The 26,684-nt window shown below is 46.3% G+C and overlaps 1 protein-coding gene and 1 long non-coding RNA gene across 3 annotated transcripts in view; one reads left to right on the top strand and one right to left on the bottom strand.

Moving 5' to 3' along the window:
- The first annotated feature begins 327 nt into the window (after nucleotides 1-327).
- Nucleotides 328-26,684, top strand: part of LOC138671169 (uncharacterized) — a 29,484-nt gene continuing 3,127 nt past the window's right edge. The window contains exons 1-2 of one of the 2 annotated variants that reach the window (XR_011319436.1): nucleotides 328-375; nucleotides 26,467-26,617. This is a non-coding gene — a long non-coding RNA (uncharacterized lncRNA). Of the gene's footprint in view, nucleotides 376-9,747; nucleotides 9,982-26,466; nucleotides 26,618-26,684 lie in introns of those variants that run through there. The other variant, XR_011319435.1, reaches the window with a different exon arrangement.
- LOC138671168 (piwi-like protein 1) overlaps nucleotides 7,867-26,684 on the bottom strand; it is a 119,521-nt gene continuing 100,703 nt past the window's right edge. The window contains exons 19-21 of the mRNA XM_069759115.1: nucleotides 9,608-9,733; nucleotides 8,271-8,418; nucleotides 7,867-8,193 (exon numbers count right to left, since the gene is read on the bottom strand). Of these exons, the coding sequence (XP_069615216.1) occupies nucleotides 8,077-8,193; nucleotides 8,271-8,418; nucleotides 9,608-9,733 (391 nt within the window). The 3' untranslated portion in view covers nucleotides 7,867-8,076. The remainder of the gene's footprint in view (nucleotides 8,194-8,270; nucleotides 8,419-9,607; nucleotides 9,734-26,684) is intronic.

Below are 26,684 nucleotides of genomic sequence, written 5' to 3' on the forward strand. Positions count from 1 at the left end.
GTATCATGGCCACCTGTGCACCTCCTACGTGTGGCTCTTAATCTCCAAGCAAATATGTCTCTCCTTTGAAATTTCCTGTTTGGTCACCTTCACCTCCCCTCTTGTCCTGACAGCGCTGTGTTGTGGCGCTGCATGGCGCACTGTGGGGGTCATGATTCGGCGCTGCAAGCTTTATTTTGCGCATGCGCTCTGTTTATGTGCTGCGGGCTAATCCGGCCCTTTTTACATCACATAAGCTCTATTATGAGCGGTGTGCCGTGCGCTTGCGCTCTCTTGATGTCTAGCAGCAAGTGTTGTGCGCACTTTCACTTTCGTTTTCAGGGATTACTACGTACTGGCGCCGGCAAACTTTCTCAATCCCCCATGCTCATTAAGGTATGTACCCGGGCACCGCTTGCCCACCTATTGGTAATTGCTCTAATTCTACCTACCGCTACTTAAGTCCTTCCTACCTATCCCCCAGTACTTCCCCTGACGAAGCTGCGTTCAGCAGCTATACGCATGGGGCCTTTCCCACACCTTCTGGATCCCGGGATCACCCTCCCTTACTCTTGACAGCCGACGGCCTACGCCACAGACTGGATGACCTGATTGGGTGATTTATATTTAATCCCTGTGCTTTTCTAACTACTGTGCCACATATCTTGATTTTCATGGGCACTTTCTTATAGCCTGGATGGTATTATATTCCCACCAGGCTACCCGGCTTTTCATATTTCTCTACCTGGCCTATATTATACCTTATCAGTAGTGTCTCTTTATTGGGGCTTTTCGGTAGTATTGGCCTCTCTTTCCATATTAGGGCACTCTATTTACTGTAGGGTTTTCTGGGGACGCCCAGACCCCATGTGCTCCTTTATATGTATATATTCTTATACCTGGGTCATTGAAATATTGAGTCATACTATATTCACATAGGATTCAGGGGATTCCATTCCCCATTCTGTAGGTCATCCTTATATGCCGCCTAAAGATTGATTTCTACATATACGTATCTCTGTGTTGCAATTATTGTTGTGTGACGCATCATTTATTCTTGTTGTGTAACATCATTTGCATTTTTTGGCCGTCTGTACATGAGTATTTACCATGGGACCAGTGGTGTGGCTGTTATATTTTAATGTTTTTATTCTAGCATATTTGTCTCTGTTCTCAACAAACTTTTTAGTATTTTTTGCTATTTAGCTTGAATCCCTCTGGGTGTGCGTTCTATTTGCGTGGCTGCTTTTTATTTTTGCTCCATTATGTCCCTTTGGCTATGCATGGAGTTGCACCCCTATACATACTCACTATCTGTATAACATTACGTTTGCCCAGTTGTGGTGCCCCCTAGCTTCCTAAAATTGGCCTGAATTTGCAGGACATTAATTTGAACTAAGGATTCTAGTTGATCACTCAGTAAAATAATCAGGTTCCAAAAAAACTCCTTTTAAGCCAGTGAGGCTTCCAGAAACGGTCCATGCCAATGGTAGAAAGGAGCAGCCCACAATCATCTTCGTGACCAACACTTGAAATAAGTAGGAGAATGGTGCTATCCAGGCCTTCCATGGACTTCTGATGTAAAGTTATAATGGCTCACTCAATCAAGTGTATAACTTGCTGTATGGAACAGAAGCCATGAAGAAAACCATCAAGCTGGATGGGGTTCCAGAAAAGACCAGACATTATCATGAGAGTAGAAGAGTGTCAGGAATCCTCCCATCAGTCAAAGTTGTTTTGAACCATTCCCAGAAAGGTTAAGAAATGAGAGAGGGAAGGGGAGGCTTGTGATAGCTGGTACCAGCCAAAGAAAGATACTGTGTCCAGAGTGATCTCAAGGCTCTCTAGAATGGCCACTTTGGATAGAACCTTGATCCTTGGTGATAGCTAGGACACCCAGATCTTGAAAAAGGATCATAACATCTTCCTGAACACCCAGAGGACTGTTGTCAACTGAAACAGAAAAACCATAAACTGACAGTGACTTCACAAAAGTGAAGAAATTGCTGCAGAGCCGCACAGTTGGGTATTTGCAGCTACACATCTTGGACTTTTAGGAAATCCTTAGAGCAAATCAATCTGAAGATGTGAAAGAAAAGCATTAAGCTACTTACTGGTAGCGGCATTTTTCGGAGGCCCATGACAGCACACGAGAGAGGGGATCCGCCCTTAAGGAACAGGAACCCTACAGATACAAAAGGGCGGCACCTCTCCCCATGCATCAGTTGTATTTCAGAGCCTGAGAGGACTGCCGCGGTTAGTGGTACACAAATATACATTATATACATTTGAAACAAAATAACCCATTATTGTAATAAGACACCATACGTGAGATTTACATATTACGCTATATACATATCAGGAAGTGCTACCCCCACGTGAATAGGGAGGGAACTAAGGGTGCTGTCATGGGCCTCCGAAAAATGCCGCTACCAGTAAGTAGCTTAATGCTTTATTCGGACTCCCATGACAGCACACGAGAGATTTACAGAGATGTAAGCTACCTTAGGGAGGGACTATAGATTGTAGCACCCTTAACCCAAAGGAAAGATCAGAGGAGGATCCCAAATCCAACCGATAGTGTTTAAAGAAAGTGGAAGGGGATGACCATGTGGCCGCCTTACATATCTGCTCCACTGACACTCCAGATCTTTCTGCCCAGGATGACGCCATGGCCCGGGTGGAATGTGCCTTTAGGTTCTGCGGAGCTGGCCCCCCACCTGCTGTATAAGCTAGAGAGATAGTTTCCCTAATCCATTTAGCCAGTAAATATTTTGATACTCTAAACCCTTTCCTTGGACCTTGGAAGGAAAGAAGCAGTGCCCCATCTTTCTTCCAATTATCAGTAGCTGAAATATACTGAAGAAGAGATCTCCTGACGTCTAGCGTATGAAGCTCCTGCTCTTTAGGATTAGAGGGATTAGGAATAAAGGACGGCAAAACTATCTCCTGTGATCTATGGAACCGTGTCGCCACCTTTGGCAGATATGCTGGGTCTGGTCTAAGGACTACTCTGTCTGACAAGATTTCAGTGTATGGAGGAGCTCTGGAAAGTGCCTGTATATCCCCTATCCTGCGAGCTGAGGTTATGGCGATCAGGAAGGCTGTCTTAAGTGTCAACATTTTGATCGAGGCCTCCTGCAGAGGTTCAAAGGGGGGTTTAGTTAGAGAGGACAGAACTAAATTTAAATCCCATGGAACTGTTCTGTCTTTATGCAGTGGTGTAGATCTACTAACTGCCTTCATAAACCTCGCTATCCAGTAGTTATTCGCTATATTACAGGAAAATAGGGCACCTAAAGCTGAGACCTGTACCCTAAGGGTACTAGGAGAGAGTTTTAACTCGAACCCCTTCTGTAGGAACTCTAGGATTTGTTGTACTGGCACCCCGTCTTGGACATTAAACTTTGAACAAGACAAGAACTTTCTCCAAGTCCTAGAGTAGATTCTCGTAGTTATTTGCTTTCTACTCTTTAGGAGCGTCTCCACCAAGTTTGGAGAGAAGCCTTTCCCCACTAATAGTTTCCGTTCAAACTCCATGCCGTCAAATGGAGCCCCGCCACTTGTGAATGGGAGATCGGTCCCTGAGAAAGCAAGTCCGGGATCTCTGGCAGTACCCAGGGGACCGCTACAGACATTGTCTTGAGCCAGGCAAACCAGGTTCTTCTGGGCCAAAAGGGGGCGATAAGGATGACTTTCGCTCGATCCTCCCTGATTTTCCTCACCACTAGAGGTATCAGGTTCAGTGGTGGGAAAGCATAGGCCAGTGGAAAATCCTATTTTATGAGAAACGCGTCTACCGCCAGGGGATTCTCCCTGGGATTTAGGGAGCAAAAAAGTTTTACTTTTCTGTTGTTTCTGGTGGCGAATAGATCCACCACTGGTTGACCCCATCTGCGGACGACGAGATTGAAAATGTCCTCGTTGAGAGACCACTCTCCCTGTTTTAACACATTTCGGCTGAGGAAATCTGCTGCCACATTTTCTTTTCCCTTGATGTGAAGAGCTGTCAAAGATAGAAAATTGAGCTCTGCCACCTGGAACAACCGATCCGTGATCTGCATTAAAGTTTCGGAACGAGTTCCCCCTTGCCGGTTTATGTAAGCGACCGCCACTCTGTTGTCCGACAGAATTCTGACGTGCTGGCCCTGAATATATATACGAGGAATTTTTTAAACAGCCAGTTCAACCGCCAACAACTCTCTTTGATTTGATGAAAATGTTGTGAAGGGTTCCCACTGTCCCTGGACCACAATGTCCCCCATATAGGCTCCCCACCCTGAAGAGCTGGCATCCGTGGTTATCACGTGGGTGACATCTACCATCCAGGGAACCCCTGCTGATAAATTTTGTTTATCTAGCCACCATCTAAGGGAATTCAATGTTATCGGCCTCAATGTCAATTTCCCATTCAATGCGCCTCCTAAGGCTCTGTCATGGAACAGGACTTCTTTTTGTAGGGACCTGGTGTGGAACTGAGCCCACTTAACTGCTGGGATGCAAGATGTGAGTGACCCAAGTAGAGACATTGCTTGTCTAAGTGTCATGGAAGGTGTATTGATTGCTCTTAATACAAAACTCTGAATTTGGTCCATTTTCTCCATAGGGAGGAGACACTGCTGTGTCACTGAATTCAACATTAACCCCAGGAATTTTTGAACATTTAGGGGCTGTAATTTTGATTTTTCAAAGTTTATGATCCAACCCAACCGTTCTAGTTTGGTTTTAGCAATCTCCCATTGTGACAGACAATGATCTACCGAGTTACCTACAATGAGGAAATCGTCTAAGTAGGGGACTATAAGGATATTTGACTCTCTTAAATGCGCCATGACTTCCGCAATTATTTTAGTAAACACCCTAGGTGCCGAGGTGATCCCAAAGGGGAGTGCTCTGAATTGAAAATGTTGAATCCTACCCCCCATTAGTATCGCTACCCTCAGGTACCGTTGGAAATCAGCATGAATGGGTACATGATAGTAGGCATCTTTCAAATCCACTACTACCATGAAACAGTTGTTGAAAAGCATCTTTATTGCCGAATTGATGGACTCCATTTTGAAAGTGTGTTTCACCAAAAACTTATTGAGACCCTTAAGATTTATAATGGTCCTGTAAGATTTATCAGGCTTCTGGATTAGGAACAGGGGAGAGTAAAACCCTTTCCCTGCCTGAGAATACGGCACTTCTACCAAAACATTTTTGGAACAAAGAGTCCTCACTTCCTCTTCTAGGGCGAATTGTTCAGTGGGAGATGAGCGCCAGGGTGTTAAACTAAATTTGTCCTGTGGAATATGAACAAATTCCAGCTTGAGACCATGGGAAACAGTGTCTTTTATCCAAACGCTGTTTGTGATTTTCGACCATTCTGCCGAGAAACGCAATAGTCTCCCTCCCACTGGAATTGCCAGTCATTGGTCTTGTTTTTTATTTTCCGTCTGGTTACGGCGAAACATGAGACCTGTACCTCGCTTTCGCCTATCCTCCCATCTGGGACGATCTCTCCCTGGTGAAAAGGCTCGCTTTCCTCCCCGGTTGAACCTTCTTTTGTTGAAGGGACGACGGTATGGATTGAACAGGTTGGGAAACTTTGTCTTATCTCCTGCTTTCTCCAGGAGTTCATCCAGGGTAGGCCCAAATAAATACTCGCCTTTACAAGGGATAGCGCAGAGCTTCACTTTTGCCTGCATATCCCCCGGCCAGCATTTCAGCCATAGAGCTCTCCTTGCAGCATTAGAAAGTCCTGCTGCTCTAGCTGCCAACTTTACGGAGTCAATTGAGGCGTCTGATAAAAAAGCCGCCCCCTCCTGGATTACAGGTAATGCTGAGAGAATGGAATCTCTAGAGGCCCCTTGTTTTAATTGGGTCTCCAACTGGTCCAGCCAGACCATCATTGACCTTGCCGTGCAGGTTGAAGCTACCGCAGGTCTTAAGGAGCCAGCTGCCATCTCCCAGGTTCCCTTCAGGAAGGTATCCACTTTCCTATCCAGGGGGTCTTTAAGTGTTCCCATATCTTCAAATGGGAGAGAAGATCGTTTAGCTACCTTGGAAATTGCTGCATCCAGCTTTGGTGCTTTCTCCAGTTACCTACTGCTGGGTCATCAAAAGGGTATCGACGTTTTTGCGCAGGTGGTAAGGAGCCTTTTCTCTCCGGTTTTCTCCACTCCCTATTAATAAGATCTTGTATTTTCTCATTTAAAGGAAACACTCTGCGCCTCTTTTGCTCCAATCCACTGAACATCATTTGTTCTTTGGATAGTTGAGGCTTGGGTTCCGATATTCCCATTGTGCCTTTGACCGCCTTTACCAATTTGTCTATCCTTTCTAGGGGTAGGCAAAACCGAGCAGCGTCTTCTTCCGAAGAGGAGGATGATGCTGCTGAATCGTCTGATTCTTCGGACTTGTCCTTTTCCATAGACGAATCAGATTCAGTTCTCTGCCTAGAACCTCCTGAATGTGAAAGGTTTTTAAAGGACTCCTTAACCTCCATTCTAATCATCTCCTTGAGACTGGCCGTAATAGAGGAGGATTCTTCGGCTACCTACGGGGATAAGTAAGGTAGACTAGAGTGTAAGATCTACATGCTATACCCCCTCCCCTCCTTCCAGAACCTCACCGTCTGCTGGATACAGGGGTCACATAGTTTTTTAGGGTGTGAGTCAGGCAAGGGAACCCCGCAGATGGCACATTCCCTATGCTTCGCCTTACTGACGTTTTTCCTTCCCTACATAAAAACACATGAGGGGAGACTAGTCACTAAGTGAACATTCTCGAAGATCACTTACCAGTGGCTGCTCACACCCAGAAATACCGAAGCACGAGGGGGATCCTTTTTGGCTGACCCTCCAGACCCCTGTCTGGAGGAGCTTCTGTGGCCCGAACCATCGCTCCTCTTTTCATGTTCCTTCTCCTTGGGTTTCTGGGATGCTTGTTCCAGCAGCACAACCTGCTGATCCTGATCTGAATCCATTTTCAGTAAATTGGAGCCAGAACCCGGGAACATGCTGCTGGAGCCGCCTTATAAAGCCCCTCCTTCGGTCAGCGCATCCTGCCCAGCTTGCTTGTTTAATTTTCCCGCCCTCCCGCAGCTGTGGGGAATCAATCGTTACTCCGGAGGGATTGCGGCATGATCTCCGGTGGGCGCCGCCATCTTGGAGCCCCCGCGCATGCGCAGGAGCTCACCGATCCGGAAGACGTCGCCGGCTCCGCCCCCCGACGTCACCACAGCTTTAAGCGCTTCCTGTCAGCGCTGCAGCCCTTGTGGAACGCCGAGGCCGGCCAGCTACGATCCGATCGGCGCCCCCTAGATGCCGCCGCGCCCCCCCCTGTCCAGAGAGACCCACAGCCCACGGGAAGGGCGACTTACCAGACGCTGGCCCCGGAGACCGGACACCCCCTGGCGACCGCTCCTCGCTGCCTAGTCACCGCCGTGCCGCCCTGCCAGGGCCACCGTGACTACATCAGGTACCCGCACCGGCCGAAGTGGGAGACCCCCTCGCCACCAGAATCGGTCCGGCCGGCCTGGACTCCTGTAGATTCTATAGGCATCCAGTCCCTTCAGGAACAGGAAACCAACTGATGCATGGGGAGAGGTGCCGCCCTTTTGTATCTGTAGGTTTCCTGTTCCTTAAGGGCTGATCCCCTCTCTCGTGTGCTGTCATGGGAGTCCGAATAAAGTCTGATTTTGAATGGATGCCTAGAAAGGTTGGTTCAGCTCTAAAGGAGCTACTATGCTCATATAAATGGGCAAGTATTGTGCACCCTGGCTCTTCAGATACTGAAGGATGGATGATTTCTGTAAGGCTGAAAGATGGAAGATTTTATTGGAACAACCTAGCTCCTCTGCAAAAGTAGCAGAAAATCTCAAGTCTAATAAACATCAGATGATTGAGAAGCCAGAACATAACCATTTTATTAAACCTTTTGTGAACATCAATATAATTTCAAATTAATAAAATAAAATTAAAGAAAATAAATAAATATATATGACAGCTACAATTTGGTGGCTGCCTCTTTTGGCTTTTCCAACTCTGCCAAATTTCTCATAAACTTCAACTCAAAGCAGACACTTGAACAATCCTCAGCCCTGTACAATTTCTACAGGTAGTACAGGAGACTGGACAGAGAATTGTGTGGTTCTCTGTGGATGCTTTGCCCGACCAGGAAGGCCAGCTTGTGAGCGTACTGACACGGTGCTGGAACTCTGATGACACCCTAAGTGGAAAAAAACAGCAGTGAACAGGCAGGACTCCTGAAGTCCCCTCTCCAGTAATCTCCCAGTAACTACATACAGGCCAGTTATAGTACTGGTGGCAGAGCTTGTAGGTCAGGCGCTGCATGTGGTCGGGCTTCAGGCCTCCGGTGTCGTACACAACGTTGTAATGTGTGGGGGAGACGGTCCCTTGTCTCACAGACTGGCTGATGATGAAGAAGTCATACCTGGGCAGAAGCAGACGACACAGGCGTTAATGGTTTATAGACGATGGTGTCAGCCATCGCTAATCTATCGAGAGCAACCTGGCAACTATAAAACCCAAGACAAACACAATAAATACCTGCTGTAAGTAAAAGACGTAGTGGATATAGAGAACATCGGGTGCTTCGTCAGCACCATCCTGAACTTGGGCACACTGACGTTGCTGGGATGGCTTTCACTTTTCTTTTATAAAATCAGTGTTTATTAAATACCCAGTGTTATCCATATGCACGATTGCTTCTACTTACAGCAGGATATTTTCTGTCTTTGTTCTGTATTGATTGCCCGTGTGCTCCTAGTTTCCATACCTACTGACTTGTACTCCATTTCTTTCAGTTTACCCTGACAACTATGGAGACTCAGGAAGATCCGTGAACAATGGATTTGGTTAAGCTTTTTGCTGTTGCCCTAAAGTCCATGCCTCCTCTGAGCGAGTTCTGTGCCGGAGACTTTACAGAAGAAGTTTGGATTAATTGCTGAGAGCATCGGTCAGATCGTTGCTGGCCACTTTATTAAAGGGGATGTCCACTACATGTTATATTAAGATTGGGCCCAAAGGGGTCTTAAAGGTCAAAAAGATACAAGAGCCCCCCCACTTCTATGTAACGCTGCCTGTGTCCCCCCATCCCTACAAGTCTCCGCACTTCTTCCAGCAGGGAACACAAAGTGACCGCTGCAGCCAGTTAGTGATGACCTTCAGCAATCACATTCTGTCTCAGCAGGAAGAGAATTGATCTGTATCACAGAGGAATGTCAGGGGTCCGGTAGGGGGCTTTTTTCATTTAAGAACCCCCATATTTTTTTTACATGTAACAGACAACCCCTTTAAGATACTGAGCACACCACATTTGAGCCTCCCAATCATGGAGGCCATAGGAACAGACCTATGGAAATATTTAAAACGCCGGGAGGTTTACAGTAAAATGCCTCCAAGTGTCCACTTTCCTTTGATCTGGATTAAAGGGGATGTCTGAAATTAGAAACCAGCGCTACTCTTTGTATGTGGCAGTGTCTGGTATTTCAGCTCATCACATTTACTTGTCAGACAACTCCCAGTGTGAGGTCTGGAGTAAGGTGGGGGTCTCCCAGGAGTCACACTTCAGACATTACTAGTCCTCCCTCCATACTTATTCTGGGCACATGTGTACTAACCATTCAGGTCTGGTGACTTCACTATCAACGATTGTTCCCGGTGGTGGATTCTGGAGCCGGCCGCCCATATTGGCAAAGAATCTGGCATTTATTCTTTTCTTCACCACCACCACGGTTAGTCTTGGGCTAAAAAAAAACAAACAAAAAAAATTATTTCTTGTGATTAATGAGCAGCATCTACAAAAACACAGCAGAAGTGAGCAGAGCGGCTCCCATTAACTTGGCAATGTGATAATGGACGTCCTCTTAATACTGATCTAATGGGAGTGACGGCAATTACAAGCAAATGGTAAAAAAACAAAACAAACAAACAAAAAAAACACGGAATTCCATCATTGGATTTTGTTTTGTTGCCGTTAAACATGATTCTTCAGGTCAGTACAATTATGGTGATCGTAAACTTGTAAAAATTTTTATGTATACTTTAGTGGTTGAAAACAGATTTTTGTGTACTCACCATAAAATCCTTTTCTCCGAGCCAATCATTGGGGGCCACAGACCATGGGTGTATGCTGCTGCCACTAGGAGGCTGACACCAAGTGAATACACAGAAAGTTTGCTGCTCCCCTGCAGTATACACCCTCCTGCTGGATCCCAGAGAACCAGTTTAGTGCAAAAGCAGTAAGAGAACATTAACTCCTTTCTGCCAGCTGACGGCATACTACGCATCCCCCGCTTTGAGGTGGGCTTCGGCGGTGAGCCCACCTCAAAGCCGCGACATGTTGACATGTGCGCACAATGGACGCGAGCGGAATCGCGATCCGCCCGCGCCCATTAACTAGTTAAATGCCGCTGTCAAACTCACAGTGGCATTTAACAAGTGCTGTCAGCCGCGCAGCCGGAAGTACGCGCACCGCTGACCCCCGTCACGTGATTGGGGGTCAGCGGTGCATTGCCATCACAACCAGAGGTCGCCTCGAGACCTCTATGTTGTTCATGACAGATTGCTATGAGCGCCACCCTGTGGTCGGCGCTCATAGCAAGCCTGTAATTCTGCTGCATAGAGGTGATCTGTGCATCACCTCTATTTAGCAGAGGGGATCGAGTATTGGATGCTTCTAGCATGGGAGGCTATTGAAGCATGCCAAAATTATATATATATATATATATATATATATATATATATATATATATATATATATATATATATATATATATATATATATATATATATTTTCAAATCCTCCCCCTTTCGCTCCAATAATAAAAAAAAAAAAAAAAAAGTTTAACCTGATGGCTAAATTGAGTAACGAGAAAAAAAAAATGCCAAAAACGCCAAAATTACTTTTTTGGGTTGCCGCGACATTGCATTAAAATGAAATAACGGGCGATAAGAAGAACGTATCTGCACAAAAGTGGTATAATTAAAAACATCAGCTCGGCATGCAAACAATAAGCCCTCACCCGACCCCAGATCACGAAAAATGGAGACGCTATGGGTATCGGAAAATTGCACAATTTTTTTTTTTACCACTTATATAAAAAAAGAGAACCTAGACATGTTTGGTGTCCATGAACACATAATGACCTGGAGAATCATAGTGGCAGGTCAGTGTTAGCATTTAGTGAACCTAGCAAAAAAGCCAAAACAAAAAAAAGTGTGGGATTGCACTTTTTTTGAAATTTCATCGCACTTGGAATTTTTTCCAATTTTCTGTTACACGACATGCTAGAACCAATTGTGTTCAAAAGTACAACTCGTCCCACAAAAAATAAGCCCTCAGATGGCCATATTGACGGAAAAATAAAAAAAGTTATGGCTCTGGAAAGAAGGGGAGCAAAAAATGAAAAAAGCTCTGGGGGTTAATAAGAGTACAACATGTCAAACAAAAGAACAAGCACAAGCCATTAGGCTGACAAGAAGGGTGCGGTGTCCCCCAATGTGTGGCTCGGAGAAATAGGGATTTTTGTGTACTCACCGTAAAATCCTTTTCTCCGAGCCACTCATTGGGGGACACAGACCGTGGGTGTATGCTGCTGCCACTAAGTGATACAAAGAAAGTTAGCTCCTTCTCTGCTGTATACACCCTCCTGCTGGCTCTCAGCTAACCAGTTCGGTGCAAAAGCAGTAGGAGATCAATAACAACATATGAGCGTATAGCATTCCACATATGAGAGTATAGCATGTCAAATTATAAAACATGCACAAGCTAATAACAGGGTGAGAACTGTGTCCCCCAATGAATGGCTCGGAAAAAAGGATTTTACGGTGAGTACACAAAAATCCCTATTTCTCACTCGCCTCATTGGGGGACACAGACAGTGGGACGTCCCAAAGCAGTCCCTGGGTGGGGACAACATCAGATCAGGCCTTGTGAAACTGCTACTTACAAGTGCGCCACCGCGGCCTACAAAGTCCGCCTGCCCAGACTAACATCTGTGGAAGTCTGGGTATTATAGTGCTTCAATAATGCATGCGGACTGGACGAACCCGCAAGCTTGCAGGCGTGCTTTGCCGAAGCCTTTTTCCTAGAACACCAAGAAACCTCGATAGACAGGGAGATAGATGTCAGCCTAACATGGAAGGACTCCTGGATGGTGTAACGAATCCACCAGGCTAACATGGCTGATGAAACGGCTAAACCCTTCCTGTAACCGTCAGGAAGCCGTCCTCTTACCGTCAGGAAGTCCAAATAAAGTGTCCAACCTTCGGAAGGATGCCGTCCTCGAGACGTACCTACTCAGAGCAGTCACCACGTCCAGAATACGGGGAACCCATTCCGTTTTGTGGACTGGTGCGGAAAAAAGATGAGGAAGAACGATTCCCTCATAACTGTGGGAATACAATACCACCTAGGTAACAAGGGACGGGGATGGCCTAACGGCAACCTTGCCTTGATGGTAATAAGGGAAAAAGTCTGAAAACAGAGCGGCTAGCTCCGAAGACTCGTCAGGATAAGGAGATCGCAGAGAAAAAAAAGGGTGACTTTCCCTGATAGTAAAGTCTGTCCGGATCAAAAGGAGTCTACTGTAAGACTCCTAGGACCATTAAGGTCCCAAAGATATAACAGTATGCGATAGGGAAGAACCACATGTGAAGACTCCCTGCGAGGAAGTCCATATTTGCAGTTTTGTTGCAATAAGAGTGAAAAATACTAGTTCCGCAAACAAGAAAAACCTGACATAGTCAGTGCGGATCTCCCAGGATCAATGGGGCCCTTCCTGCTTCCGAAAAGATCTCGGAAGTAGTGAAAGAGGCATTATGGAAACTGGTACCATGGAAGAACCAGAGCATGCACTGCGATGGCTTTTAGATTTCGAGGCCGAACCACGAACAAGAGCGCATTGGCGTTCAGTCTGGACGCCATCTGACCTACATCTGGAGTGCTCCAGAGAAGACAGATCTGATGGAAGACTTCCGGGTGAAGTTCCCACTCACACAAGGCGGGACTCTAACAGCGTCTGTCGGCCAGAGTTCTACTCCTGAGATGTATAGTGCACAGATCAACAAATGATAGATCGTGGACCAACAGGGAATGTGAGGTACCTAGACCATGACGCCTGACCGTGGGTACCTGCTAGATTATTGACGTATGGCACAGACGTGGGATGGTCCGATTGAATCGGATGGGGTGACCCGCCAGAAGGCAGTGGACCTGCTGTAGAACTAGCTGTACAGTTTGGATCCCCGGAACAATGATCAGGAGACGAGGACTGCCATCGGTAGTCACTAATAACCATTGAACCCGGGAGAAAGGATCTCCCCTGAATGAGGAAGGCGCTCAGACTACCCTCTGAAAGCCTGTTTGACCTGCAGAAATCGAGAGGAGCGAAGGAAATCGCTTCCATAGTCATCACCAATTTTCCTCAGAACCCTCCTAGCAAATCGATTGGAATGAGGGGATGAGTGAACAAGTGCGCGAGCTCCCTGTTGAAGGGTGACGGCCTTGTCTCAAGGGAGAATCACCATGTACAGCACCATGGAATCAATGGTGCTATATAAATAAATAATAATAACCTTGCCTTGCGCAGGCGTGTACTACGGAGGACAGAGAATGAACTTCAATCCAATATTGCGGCCAGCATGCAGCCAGCGGGTAAGGAAAGCGTGAATCAAACAACTGAAAACTCCGCCCATATGACCAAAAACCGGTCCCACCAAATTCAGGTGACAGGTTCCCTTTAAGACCAGGGAATACTGGTCCTGTGCCTTTAAGACCAGGGAATACTGGTCCTGTGCCTTTAAGCACAGGGGGAAGATGCAGGGGAAGAGAGCAGTACTTCCTTACCCAGTTGCAGAGTCGTTGTGCCCATTTAATGCAAAACCATAGCCCCTGTGTGTGTGTGCGCCAGCAGGGTGGACCAAGATGGCCACCGGGAGTTGCAGAGGTGGTAAAGTCTTGCAGAACAAGAGGTGCCTATTCGGGGGGCAGGGCCACAGCGTGTTGTGGGCGGAGCCTCATGACTTCCATGAAAAGGCCCAAGCCGAGGCCTAAATTTCTGCATCCGGCGTGAGCAATACCAGGGGTAGAATAGAGGGGCGTTGCCGAGAGACCGATCGCTCCCGTGCCATAGAAGCGCCTGAAAAGGTGGGCGGAGCCTCCTTAGCGCGCCAGAGTGTGGGCACGGCTTCCGGGGGGCTGCTCGGACGCCATAGAGAGGGGCCTCTATACATCCACAGAGTTCAGCCCCCGGGTGGACAGGGCCAGTTGTCTGGCATTAGGCCTGGCTGAGGAAGAGGGTACGTGGAGGCGACACTCCATGTGCTCGTCAAAGTCAGGGTGTGGGGAGATCGGTGCCCTTGAAGGGACCCGTCGCCCCTAAGACTTAGCCCAGGCTTGGCATTCCACGTCGCAGGAGAAGATACGGAGAGGTGACCCTCTCCGTGCTCGCCTGTTGATGGTTCGGGAAGATCGGAGCCTTGAAAGGATCTGTCGCCCCTTCGTTGTAGAAAGTAAAATCAAAAATGGAAAATGTAAAAATAAAATAAAGGAGTTTTGGGTTTGAATAGCAGAACCGTCCATGTGCCTCCTACAGACACTAAGCAAAAACTGGTTAGCTGAGAGCCAGCAGGAGGGTGTATACTGCAGGGGATGAGAGAACTTTCTGTGTATTACTTAGTGTCAGCCTCCTAGTGGCAGCAGCATACACCCACGGTCTGTGTCCCCCAATGAGGCGAAGGAGAAAAGGATTTTACGGCAAGTACACAAAAATCCCTGTTTCTCCTTTGCCTAATTGGGGGACACAGGACCATGGAACGTCCCAAAGCAGTCCCTGGGTGGGAAAAAAAACAACCAAAAACATCAGGCTTCATGTAACTACGGTCCAGATGTGTGTCACCACAGCCTGCCGAATTTTTCTGCCCAGCCCCACATAATAAACCTTTATAAAGCGCCAGCATATTCCGCAGCGCTTTACAGCTTAACAGTTTCAAACACAACAGTCATAAGTAACAACATTAACAATACAATAATTAAAGCAAATCAGCCAAAGCTTGAGTATGACCATTATAGTGCTTCGAGAAAGTATGTAGGCTGGACCAAGTTGCAGCTTTAGAGACCTGCTCTGCCAATGCCGAATGGCCCAGGAAGCACCCACTGACCGACTGGAGTGTGCTCTGATCCCCGCTGGTATAGACTTACCTCTGATGCGGTAGAACTCCTCAATAGTGGAACGAATCCATCTAACTATAATAATAATCATCTTTATTTTTATATAGTGCTAACATATTCCGCAGCGCTTTATATTTTGCACACATCATTGTCCCCGATGGGGCTCACAATCTAAATTCCCTATCAGTATGTCTTTGGAATGTGGGAGGAAACCGGAGTGCCCGGAGGAAACCCACGCAAACACTGAGAGAACATACAAACTCTTTGCAGATGTTGTCCTTGGTGGGGTTTGAACCCAGGACTCCAGCGCTGCAAGACTGCAGTGCTAACCACTGTGCCACCATGCCGCCCTAACTATCATGGCCTTTGAAGTGGCTAGACCCTTCCTGTGACCCTCAGGAAGCATGAACAAGGAATCCGACCTTTGGAAGGACGCCATCCTTGAGACGTACCTTCTCAGAGGTCTGACTACATCCAGAGTATGGAGAGCCCTTTCCACCATGTGGACTGGAGTCGGACAAAATGAAGGAAGAAGGGGGGCGTGACCGGATGTGGAGCTGAGCGGACGTGCGAGGCTCGAGCTCCCTAACCACCAGCTATCATAAGCGGCCCAAAGCACAGTGAGGTGACCGGAGGAGGTCAGATCTGAAGATAAGATAAGCCAGGCGGTGGTGCACTCCAGGAATGAAGCGAGGGAGAAGGAGGGGGCAGGCGCCCAGCAGGGTCCAGGTCTTTGAAGCGATGGGTAGTTGGATCCAAGATGGCGACCGCAACTCTCACCACGCGGCCGCCGGCAGCAGCAGGAGTGATGGCAGTGTGAAGCAAAGGTCAGAGCTGCACAGTGAATCACTCCACCAGCCCCAAACTCCCAGCAAAACTGAAAGATCCCTGAGCACACAGAGCTATTCACCAACGCTGCAGTCGCTGCTTTTCCCCCCTGCTAGGAATGCTGAAGGTTCAGAGCCTGAAGATTTACAGCCACTAAACACAGCCCTGACCGTCTCCTCAGACTCTCCTATTACAGACTCCAATTCTGCCCCTGTCACTGTAGCCACACTCAAATCCCTGCTGGGAGACCTGAAGCAAGCCATTCATACTGATATCACAACGGCTTTCACTGAGCTACATAAAGAAATAACGCAGATTGGCGACAGAACCTCACACATAGAGGGGAAACTGGAGGAATATACTACGGCGCACAACCAACTAGTAGACGCGCATAATGAAGCGGACGAAGAAATCATGGCCCTAAAACTGAAGCTTGCAGACCTAGAAGACCGATCCAGGCGCAATAACCTACGTTTCAGAGGAATCCCTGAGAGTGTGTCAGCGGATACACTAAAGGAGTTTCTAATGGACTTCTTCACAATTCTGGTGCCGTCAGCAGAACAGAGGGACCTGCTGATTGACAGGGCACATCGGATCCCCAAACCAAAGTCTGCTCCCAGCTCCGCACCGCGAGACGTGATAGCCAGGCTGCACTTCTACCATTTCAAGGAGGCAGTGACCAAGTCAGCGTCAGCAAAGCAAGAACTTCCAGAAAGATTCCGGAACATTCTGGTGTTCACCGACTTGTCTGCGACAACCCTGAACAGGAGGCGAGAATTCTCATCCGCAACCAAGATTCTACGGGACAACAGTATTGTCTACAAGTGGGGATATCCAGTAAAGCTCATCGTGACGAAAAACGGAACTTCACACGTCCTTGCGTCTCCCAGAGAGGCCATGACTCTGCTCCAGGAATGGTCCCTGACATCAGTGGATGAAGATACCAGCTCCCCACTAAAGAAAAGACCCCCGACACTGAACAAAGAATGGACCTGATTCTCACGCAAGTACTCTGTTACCATATGTATCCCGTGTGCCTATGCCAGGACACCACACTGTTATTTTTTTGCCTGGCTGGCAGGTTGAAGGGGCATGAGAATATTGCTTTCGTTTTTTCTATTCTCTCCCCCCCTTTAATACTGGATAGGAACGACTATCCAGTTGGTTCACATAGAACCGGACTCTGAGTTGTACAAGTTGTACTTGTTCTGGTTGTTGTTAATTACTTTAACCCCTTTGTTTCCCTTATTATTATCCTGTATCTGGTGACTGATTGAATTTTTTTTTCTTTTTTGTAACTGATGGTATTTCAAATATCTAGCATTAATGTGAAAGGCCTAAACAGCCCTTTCAAGAGATCGTTATTATGGAAGGAAGCCCAGGCACTCAAAGCGGACATACTATGTGTCCAAGAAACTCATTTAAATCGTGATGATACCCATAGACTACAACATAAAAATTACCCCCATATCTATGTGTCATATGCGGCGAAAAAGAAGAGAGGGGTAGCGATTGCAATAAAAGACACTGTAGCGTTCCAGCTTGTTGATAGCGTTCTGGATGATGAAGGCAGATATGTAATATTGATATGTAGCATCAATAACAAGGTGTATACAATTGCATCTATATATGCACCCAATACAGGTCAAATCACTTTTATTAAAGACCTCATAACTAAATTATCCAAAATAAAACAAGGATCCCTGCTAATCTGTGGAGATTTTAACCTCGTCCCGATCCCCAACATAGACAAATCTTGGTGCTCAAAGAAAAAGTCCCAATCCCATGCGCTGTCCCAGTGTCTTATATCAGAAGAATTGTATGACACGTGGAGGGTCCTTCATGCTTCTGAAAGGGATTATACATATTACTCCCACCCACATAAAGTATATTCAAGAATAGATCTAATAGTAGTGGATAAATGGCTCCTACAAAATATACAATCAGCAAAAATTGGGAACATAACCTGGTCGGACCACGCTCCTGTAACATGCCAAATTAAAGAGACGTACAATAATTTAACTTATTCTCCGTGGAGAATTAATAACTTCTTAATAGCCTCAGATAATATTAAATCCCAACTTAACGACCTTCTCCAGGAATTTTTTGATATCAATAGTACCCCTGACATATCCCCGACCACAGTGTGGTGCGCCCACAAGGCCTATATAAGAGGGCGGCTAATACAGATAGCAGCGCAACACAAAAAATTGAGAATGCGACAAATAGAAGAGCTCAATAAAAATATAGCAACAATGGAAAACATCCATAAACATAGCCCATCACCCACGGTATATAGGAAACTACAAAAGGCAAGATACGAACTATATCAGCTATTCCAATATAAATATGAGCATAATTTGAGGAGGAATAAAGCTAAATATTATTGGCAGGGGAATAAGGCGAGTAAAATACTTGCCAATAAGATTAAAGCGAGATTAACAAAGCAAAAAATAGCTCACATACAAGATGATCAAAAGAACAAAATATACAACCCTAAAGAAATTGCGAATACTTTCGCAAGATATTACTCCTCACTCTATAATCTCAAGACCGACAACCTTATCCCACAACCCAACGCTGAGCTAATTAATAATTTCCTGAATAGCATATCTTTACCCCAAATCCCAGAGGATAAATTGATGGCAATAAATCAACCTATAAGCCAAAAAGAAATCCAACAAACCATTCAGGCAACAAAAAATAATAAATCCCCAGGACCGGATGGTATAACTAATGAATACTTGAAGTTATTCAACCAAATATTGTCCCCACATCTATTATTAGTCTTCCAAAATATATTTGAAACAGGCAAAATACGAGAAGAAATGTTACAAGCGACTATAGTCCCTCTTCCCAAGCCAGGAAAAACTCCCGATCATCCAAGTAATTTCAGGCCAATATCCCTACTAAATACTGACCTCAAGCTGTACTCCAAAATCTTAGCAAATAGACTCTCCGATGTAATCCCTTCCCTGGTGCACAGAGACCAGGTTGGATTTATCAAATCTAGACAGACATTGGACGGCACCAGACGAATGATTGACCTCATCCATGTGGCGGGGAGCGACCGGACGCCTTCTCTGCTCCTATCCCTGGACGCGGAGAAGGCGTTCGATCGGGTGCATTGGGGATACCTGTTTGAGGTTCTGGCCAGATTCGGATTTACGGGTAATATTGCTAAAGCAATCACTCTGCTATATTCTCACCCATCAGCATCGGTTTCTGTCTCTGGAATGATGTCGGACAGGTTTACTATTACTAACGGGACGAGACAGGGGTGTCCGCTATCACCCCTTATATTCGCTTTGGTGATTGAGCCTCTAGCGCAGAAAATTAGATCACACTCGATGATATCAGGAATTCAGGTGAATAAAACGGAACACAAAATAGGCTTATTTGCTGACGACATCATTCTAGCGTTAACAAACCCGACAGAATCATTACCGGCAGCAATGCAAGTAATCGATTCATATACTAAAATATCATATTATAAGCTGAACGTGTCTAAATGCCAGGTATTAAACCTGACCCCTCTCACAAAACACCCCAAAAGCTTTGAGAATAAGTACCCTTTTAAGTGGGAAAATGACCACATTGAGTATTTGGGTATTCGGCTGACACTCTCAGCAGATAAAGTGCTATCACTGAATTATGAGTCTCTAAGGAAGAAAATCCAAACTGACATGTTACGTATGAAGAAACACGAACTATCATGGCTGGGCAGGATTGCATCGGTAAAAATGTTCATTCTCCCACAAATACTGTATTTGTTCCGCAATCTCCCCATCATATTCCCAATGAAAATATTAAAAGAGATTCAAGCAATGATTTTAAAATACATTTGGCAAGAGAGAAAACCCAGAGTCCAAGCGGACACGCTTTACATCCCTATGAGTAAGGGTGGCCTGGGGTGCCCCTCAGTGGTCCGGTACTACAGGGCCGCATTATTCGAACAGTTACGATTCATGTGGAATAATGATGATGATCGGCACTGGATAGCAATTGAAAAACATTTGATGAGAACCTCCAATGTCTCAGCTTTTTACCATGCACATCAAACTAAAGTCCCTAATAGAAACCTAAAAATGTCCCCAACAATAGACGCGGCTCTGGAGCTATGGAGTGTGTTGACTAATAAATTAGGCCTTATACAAACCGCATTCCTCAAAGCTCCTATAGAGACACTGGAGCATTGTATCCCGGACCTCAAACTTAAAAATTGGAATTTACCCAAAACCACCTCAATTGGGAACTTGTATGAGGGGGAGGAATTAATTACTTTTACATCATTGAGAGATAAATACAATGTTCCTCAAAGGGATTTTTACAAATATTTGCAGATCCGGCATTTCCTAACTGAAAGGAAAAAACAGATGCCTGCACCGCCATCTAAACTTTACTCTATGCTGATGAACCCGACATCACAGATTAGAGCGCTGTCCACAAGCTACGACTGTATGTTGGAGAATACTCTGCCCTCTCTAACTACATACCTGCAAAAGTGGGAAAAAGACCTAAACTGCACATTCACACCGGATCAGTGGAGGGCATCCTTCTTAATTATTGGAAGCCAATCTAAATGTACTAACCACATAGAAAACGCCAGGAAATTGTTATATCGGTGGTATTTCACTCCCAGTAGATTGTCCAGGATGTTCTGCAGTTCCCCAGACACGTGCTGGAGGTGTGGAGACCCCTGTGCAGACATGCTACATATATGGTGGAGTTGTGACAGAATTAGACGTCTGTGGGCAGCCATAGATCATCTGATGTTCCAGATTTGTGGTATACCGGTGACTCTTAATGCACAGCAGGCGTTACTCGCTATTGATTTGGACTCGTTTCCCTATGAGTTCCGTACAGTGATTGTACATATTATTGTAGCAACAAGACTCAAAATTGCTAGTTACTGGAAAAACTCCAGGTGCCCCTCACTGCCCGAGGTCGTATCACTGATCAACGAAAATTGCCTATCAGAAAAAATAATCGCTACATCTAATAATAATATAGCTCAATTTCAGAAAAAATGGAACAATTGGTTATCTTTCCGTTTAAATACCGTTCTTAAATGACTTTGCAGATTTGCATATAGAGAATGTGATTGGATAGTTATTGTAATGTCACCATTTCCCCTATCCTCTTCCCTTCCCTAATCCCCATAACGTTGTGTTAATTATTAAGAATTTAATGTCAATAAGATGTAATGCTTGACACAATTTGTAAATAAAAATTTATGTTTAAAAAAAAAAAAAAATGAAGGAAGAACCATGTCCTCCTAAAAGGTGAAAGGATGAGACAACCTTGGGCAAAAAGGATGGGGACGGCCTTAGGACAACCTTGTCCTGATGGAAAATAAGGAAAGGTGCCCAACAGGACAGAGCAGCCAGCTCCAAAACCCGCCTGCTTGATGCGATTGCAACAAGAAAAACAACTTTCCAGGAAAGCAAGCTGAGCGAAGTGTCTGGAAGTGGTTCAAAAGGAGCTTCCTGTAAGACTCCCAGGACCAAGTTAAGGTCCCAAGGGTCTAAAGGCATGCGATAGTGGGGGAAGCTTTTCTGGGAGAGGAGAGGAGAGAGTGTGTGAGAGAGGGGGAGAGAGAGAGGGGGAGAGAGAGAGAGAGAGAGAGAGAGAGAGAGGGAGAGGGAGAGGGAGAGGGAGAGGGAGAGGGAGAGGGAGAGGGAGAGGGAGAGGGAGAGGGAGAGGGAGAGGGAGAGGGAGAGGGAGAGGGAGAGGGAGAGGGAGAGGGAGAGGGAGAGGGAGAGAGAGAGAGAGAGAGAGAGAGAGAGAGAGAGAGAGAGAGAAAAAAAGTTAGATTTCCCATTGACTTTGCATTGGGTTTCGTGTTTCGGTCGATCCCCGACTTTTCGCCATAAATCGGCCGATTTCACTCGACTCGACTTTTGAGATAGTTGGGTTTCGCGAAACCCGACTCGACCCTAAAAAAGTAAAAGTCGCTCAACCCTACCCATGAGTCATTGGGAGGAAAATCTGTGGGACCTAGATCCCTTAGATCCAGACTGTTTGGTCTGGCCCTTCCATTGCCCATTGGACCTAAAGGATGCCTGGAGTCCTCTGTTCGTGCGAGGAGAGCGTCCTGATCCTGAAGAGGTAGTGGGATTTGACCAATCCGGATTGGCGAGAAAGGATTGGAAACGGATTTGTTGTTGTCGCCGAAAAGGACGCCGAAGCCTCTGCTGGGGAAGAAATTTGCTCTTTCCTCCCGTAGCATCCGAGATAAGCTGATCCAGCTTCTTTCCAAACAAACGCCCACTCTGGTAAGGAAGAGATGTCAGACTTTTTTTGACGCAGAATCTGCCTTCCATTCTCTGAGCCATAAAGATCTTCTGATAGTGATGGCATTTGCCACAGATAGAGCCGCACAGTTGGCCACATGCAAAGAGGCGTGTACTAGTTAATCTCCTGCCTGAGAAATATGGCAAGCTAGCTGCGCTGCCTCCGGAGGAAGATTACTGCTCTGAATAGAATTAGCCAAGGTCTCCGAAAAGGAAACCATTGCTTTAGCTACCCACGCTGCAGCGAAGGAAGGATATAGAGCCGCACCTGAGACCTTGAAAACAGATTGAGCCAAATTTTCTATCTGGCAGTCTGTGGGATTTTTAATAGACGATCCGTCCGGCATGGATAGAATGGTTCTGGATGCCAGGCGAGAGACTGGCGGGTCTACTGCAGGGGACTTGCACTCTCATTTTGGCTGAGAAAGGGTACTTCGCCTCGAGCGGTTTTTGTCATGTAAAGCAGAGGTCCCCAACTCCAGTCCTCAAGGCCCACCAACAGGTCATGTTTTCAGGATTTCCTTTGCATTGCACAGGTGATGCAATTATTACCTGGGCAAAACTAAGGAAATCCTGAAAACATGACCTGTTGGTGGGCCTTGAGGACTGGAGTTGGGGACCTCTGATGTAAAGCACTTAACCGGTCACTCCCTGTACCAATAAACTATATCCCGAAACTCCGGGTGAATGGCGAATGTTCTATGAGGACACTTAGCTTTTTTGAAGCACAGAGTGTGATCCGGCAGAGCCGACGTCTTCATCAACCGTCAGAGTTTGGTTGACGGCCTCAGAGAATCAACTGTCCTCAAAGTCGGGCAAAACTGGATCTAAGGAGACGTCCGTTTCATACTCAGAATAGAGTTCACTACCAACGTCTGGAGAGAGAGAACGAGAAACAGAACTCACAGACGCCATGGCACGTGAGTGTACGGGAGACGTACTGCGGATCAGTTTCCTAGACGCTTGTACATTTCTAGATTGTGTGCTGCCCCTGTTAGTTAGAGGAAAAAAAAAAATCCTCCTCCAAGATGGCAACGTCGGTGCATGTGCGGTGGCAGCTATCGGATCTCCTCTATAGACACAAATAGATGCTACTGCGCAGGTGTGGCGGGCACCATTTTAAAAAAGGGATTTTTGTGTACTCACCGTAAAATCCTTTTCTCCGAGCCACTCATTGGGGGACACAGGACCGTGGGTGTATGTTGCTGCCACTAGGAGGCTGACACTAAGCAAATACAAAAAGGGTTAGCAGCTCCTCTGCATTATACACTGCCTACTGGCTCCGAATAATACCAGTTCCTAGCAAAGCAGTAGATTAACAAGATTTAACCGTAGGAACAACGTCAGAGACTAAAATACTTATCATAGGCAACAAGCCAAAACAAGGGTGGGTGCTGTGTCCCCCAATGAGTGGCTCGGAGAAAAGGATTTTAAGGTGAGTACACAAAAATCCCTATTTCTCCATCACCACATTGGGGGACACAGGACCGTGGGACGTCCAAAAGCAGTCCCTGGGTGGGAAATAACCCAACAGTAGAAACTTATGGCACCTGCTGTCTACAGGTGCGCTACCGCTGCCTGCAGAATACGCCTACCCAGGCTTGCATCTGAAGATGCCCGAGTATAGACATTGTAATGCTTTGAAAAGGTGTGCAGGCTAGACCAGGTCACAGCTTTGCAAACCTGCTCTGCAGTCGCTTGATTCCAAATGGCCCAGGAAGCACCCATCGACTGAGTGGAGTGTGCCCTGAGGCTCGCAGGGATAGGCTTGCCTCTGACGCGATAAGCCTCTTGAATAGTCGACCGAATCCATCTGGCGACTGTCGACTTAGAAGCGGCCAGTCCCTTCCGGTGTCCCGCCGGGAGCAAGAACAGAGCATCCGTCTGTCGAAAAGATGCCGTCCTGGACACGTACTTCTTGAGAGCTCGAACAAGGTCCAAGGAGTGAAGAGCCTTCTCCACGCGGTGCGTTGGAGTAGGGCAAAGGGACGGAAGTACGATATCCTCATTGAGGTGGAAGAAAGACACCACCTTCGGGATTAAAGTAGGGGACAGTCTGAGGACCACCTTGTCCCGGTGGAACGTAAGGAACAGCATCCGACAGGAAAGGGCAGCCAACTCCGAGACTCATCTGATCGAGGTAATAGCGACTAGAAAGGTCACCTTCCATGAAAGAAGAGATAGAGAGATGTCCTGCAACGGCTCAAAGGGAGATTCCTGCAGGACACCTGGGACCAGATTAAGGTCCCAAGCCTCTAGAGGCGATCTGTAGGTAGGCACGACGTGAGAGACTCCCTGAAAGAACGTTCTGACCTGAGGTTTGGAAGCAATTCTTCGTTGAAAAAGGACTGACAAGGCAGAGACCTGCCTTTTAAGGGAACTTGGCGAAAGCCTCAAGACCAGACCGGATTGGAGGAAATCCAGGATGGTAGGGATGCTGAAAACCATCAGAGGGAGACCTCTGCTTCTGCACCAATCAAAGAAGATCCTCCAGGTCCGATGGAAGATGCGCGATGACACCAGATTTCGGGCATTGATCAAGGTGGAAACTACCTCACGGGAAAAACCCGCTTGAGTCAGAACCCAGGATTCAACAGCCATGCCGTCAAACACAGGGCCCCTGAGTTCTGGTGGTAGATCGGGCCCTGAGAAAGTAGATCTGGATGTCTAACTTTGTATCTGTTCTTATGGGTGCACTGCCTTTCATGTAAAGCACATTGCAGGAGTATGTAGCGATTTTTATCCTTTCAAAGATGGCCGCCACCGTGGTCTTCTTATGTGCGTTCGGGGGGTGTTGAGAAGGAGGGGGCACGCTTCCTGACAACTGAAATGGGTAAGCCTGCAATATGTTACAAATAACCTTTTGTCATTCACGTTTATGGGATACCTGTGGGACCCTTTGTAGAACAAAAGCATTGGCTTACTTCCACTGATGAAAGGATATATTGAAACGTTTTTCCTCCCCCCTTACTCAATTTCCGTCATGTTTCCTCCTTATTGTCCCTCCTTATTCTGCATAGTGCATACAGCACATTTTTGCAGCGTTTAACTTATGTTTTTGTCGTTATACTATAATAGATTGATTGATTGTAATAAAACATTATTGATATCTTTTATATATAATTATGTCTTTGTAGACTTTTTCGCTCTATTTATTCGTGTTAATCTTTGCTTGGAGTGGTCCCAGTGATTGGACACCCTGTGGGTGTCCTGGGAGAGCAGAGCTCCCTCGCTCTCAGTTACATTATACTCTAGTGCTTCATGATTGTGTGAGTAATTATTGTTCGTCTGTGTATCCCGCAGTAACTAATCTGAAGCCGATGGATTTTCGGACACCAGACCAGACCAGACCTGGTTGTCTCGTTTACAGGAGGTTTTTAAGGAGGGTGCTGACGGTTCTGTAATCACGAATGGTGGTGACTCTAGAGAGAATTGTTAGACTAAAGTCCCTGTTGCACAGGTGGACGAGGCTATGGTGGAATAAGGCGACTTTGGGACAGTATCTGACTCGCAACCTGATCCCAAGAGGACTGCGTGTCCAGATCTTCCCATCCTTTCCCATTGAGGATGAATCATTTAGATCAGAATGGGAAGATATTTCCACAAAATGCTCGAGAGGATTTATCGAATTGCTTATAAAATTAGATGAAACCAAGTTGGGTGAGTTGGAGAAGGAGATTGATAATATCCAGATAGCTCTAAAGGATGATTTGACTACAGAGGCATTGAAGAAGTTGAATAACAATTTGGATAGTGATTTTTTTGAAGTGGGAGCAGGAGATCAGTGCCATAAAAACAAAAACTACAGAGACACAATGCGGACTACCATGATAATCGTGTGTACCGTTGGAGGATGGGGAAAATCAGAACCCGCACAGTGTCACAGATGAGATCGGGATCTATCTCGTCTGTGACATCAGTAGACGAGTTAAGTGTGGCCTCTGATCAATCTAAAACAATGAATGGAGATGGAGGAAGGAAGATACAGCCAAATAGAGCTGCTAAGGGAAAATATAATGCAAAGAAAAGAAAATTCACCTCTCCAATATCCTACGATCGGATGGCAAAAAAATACCAACTTAGGTGATTAATCTATCCTCACATTCTCTCTCTGAAACACAAGTTGAGGTTTTGAAACTTGGTCTGAATTTTGTCCCCGCTAATCAATTTAATCTTTTTGCAGCTGTAAAGGACACCCACCTGTTCTGTCGCAAACTGCTCCTTAAGAGATTGCATGGCCAAAAAAATCTTGATGCTAATTCTTTAAGTGAGGCGGAGGCCGTTGCTTTATCGGCCGTGGAGGACCTACTCAGGGAGCAGCAGCCAGACTATAGGTAAATTCCCTTCTTCTCTCACACCCAGGTCATCTACATCCCCCCCCCCCCTTGTCTCTATGCCCTC

Source organism: Ranitomeya imitator, chromosome 3 (assembly GCF_032444005.1).
Source record: "Ranitomeya imitator isolate aRanImi1 chromosome 3, aRanImi1.pri, whole genome shotgun sequence".
Taxonomy (NCBI): Eukaryota; Metazoa; Chordata; class Amphibia; order Anura; family Dendrobatidae; genus Ranitomeya; species Ranitomeya imitator.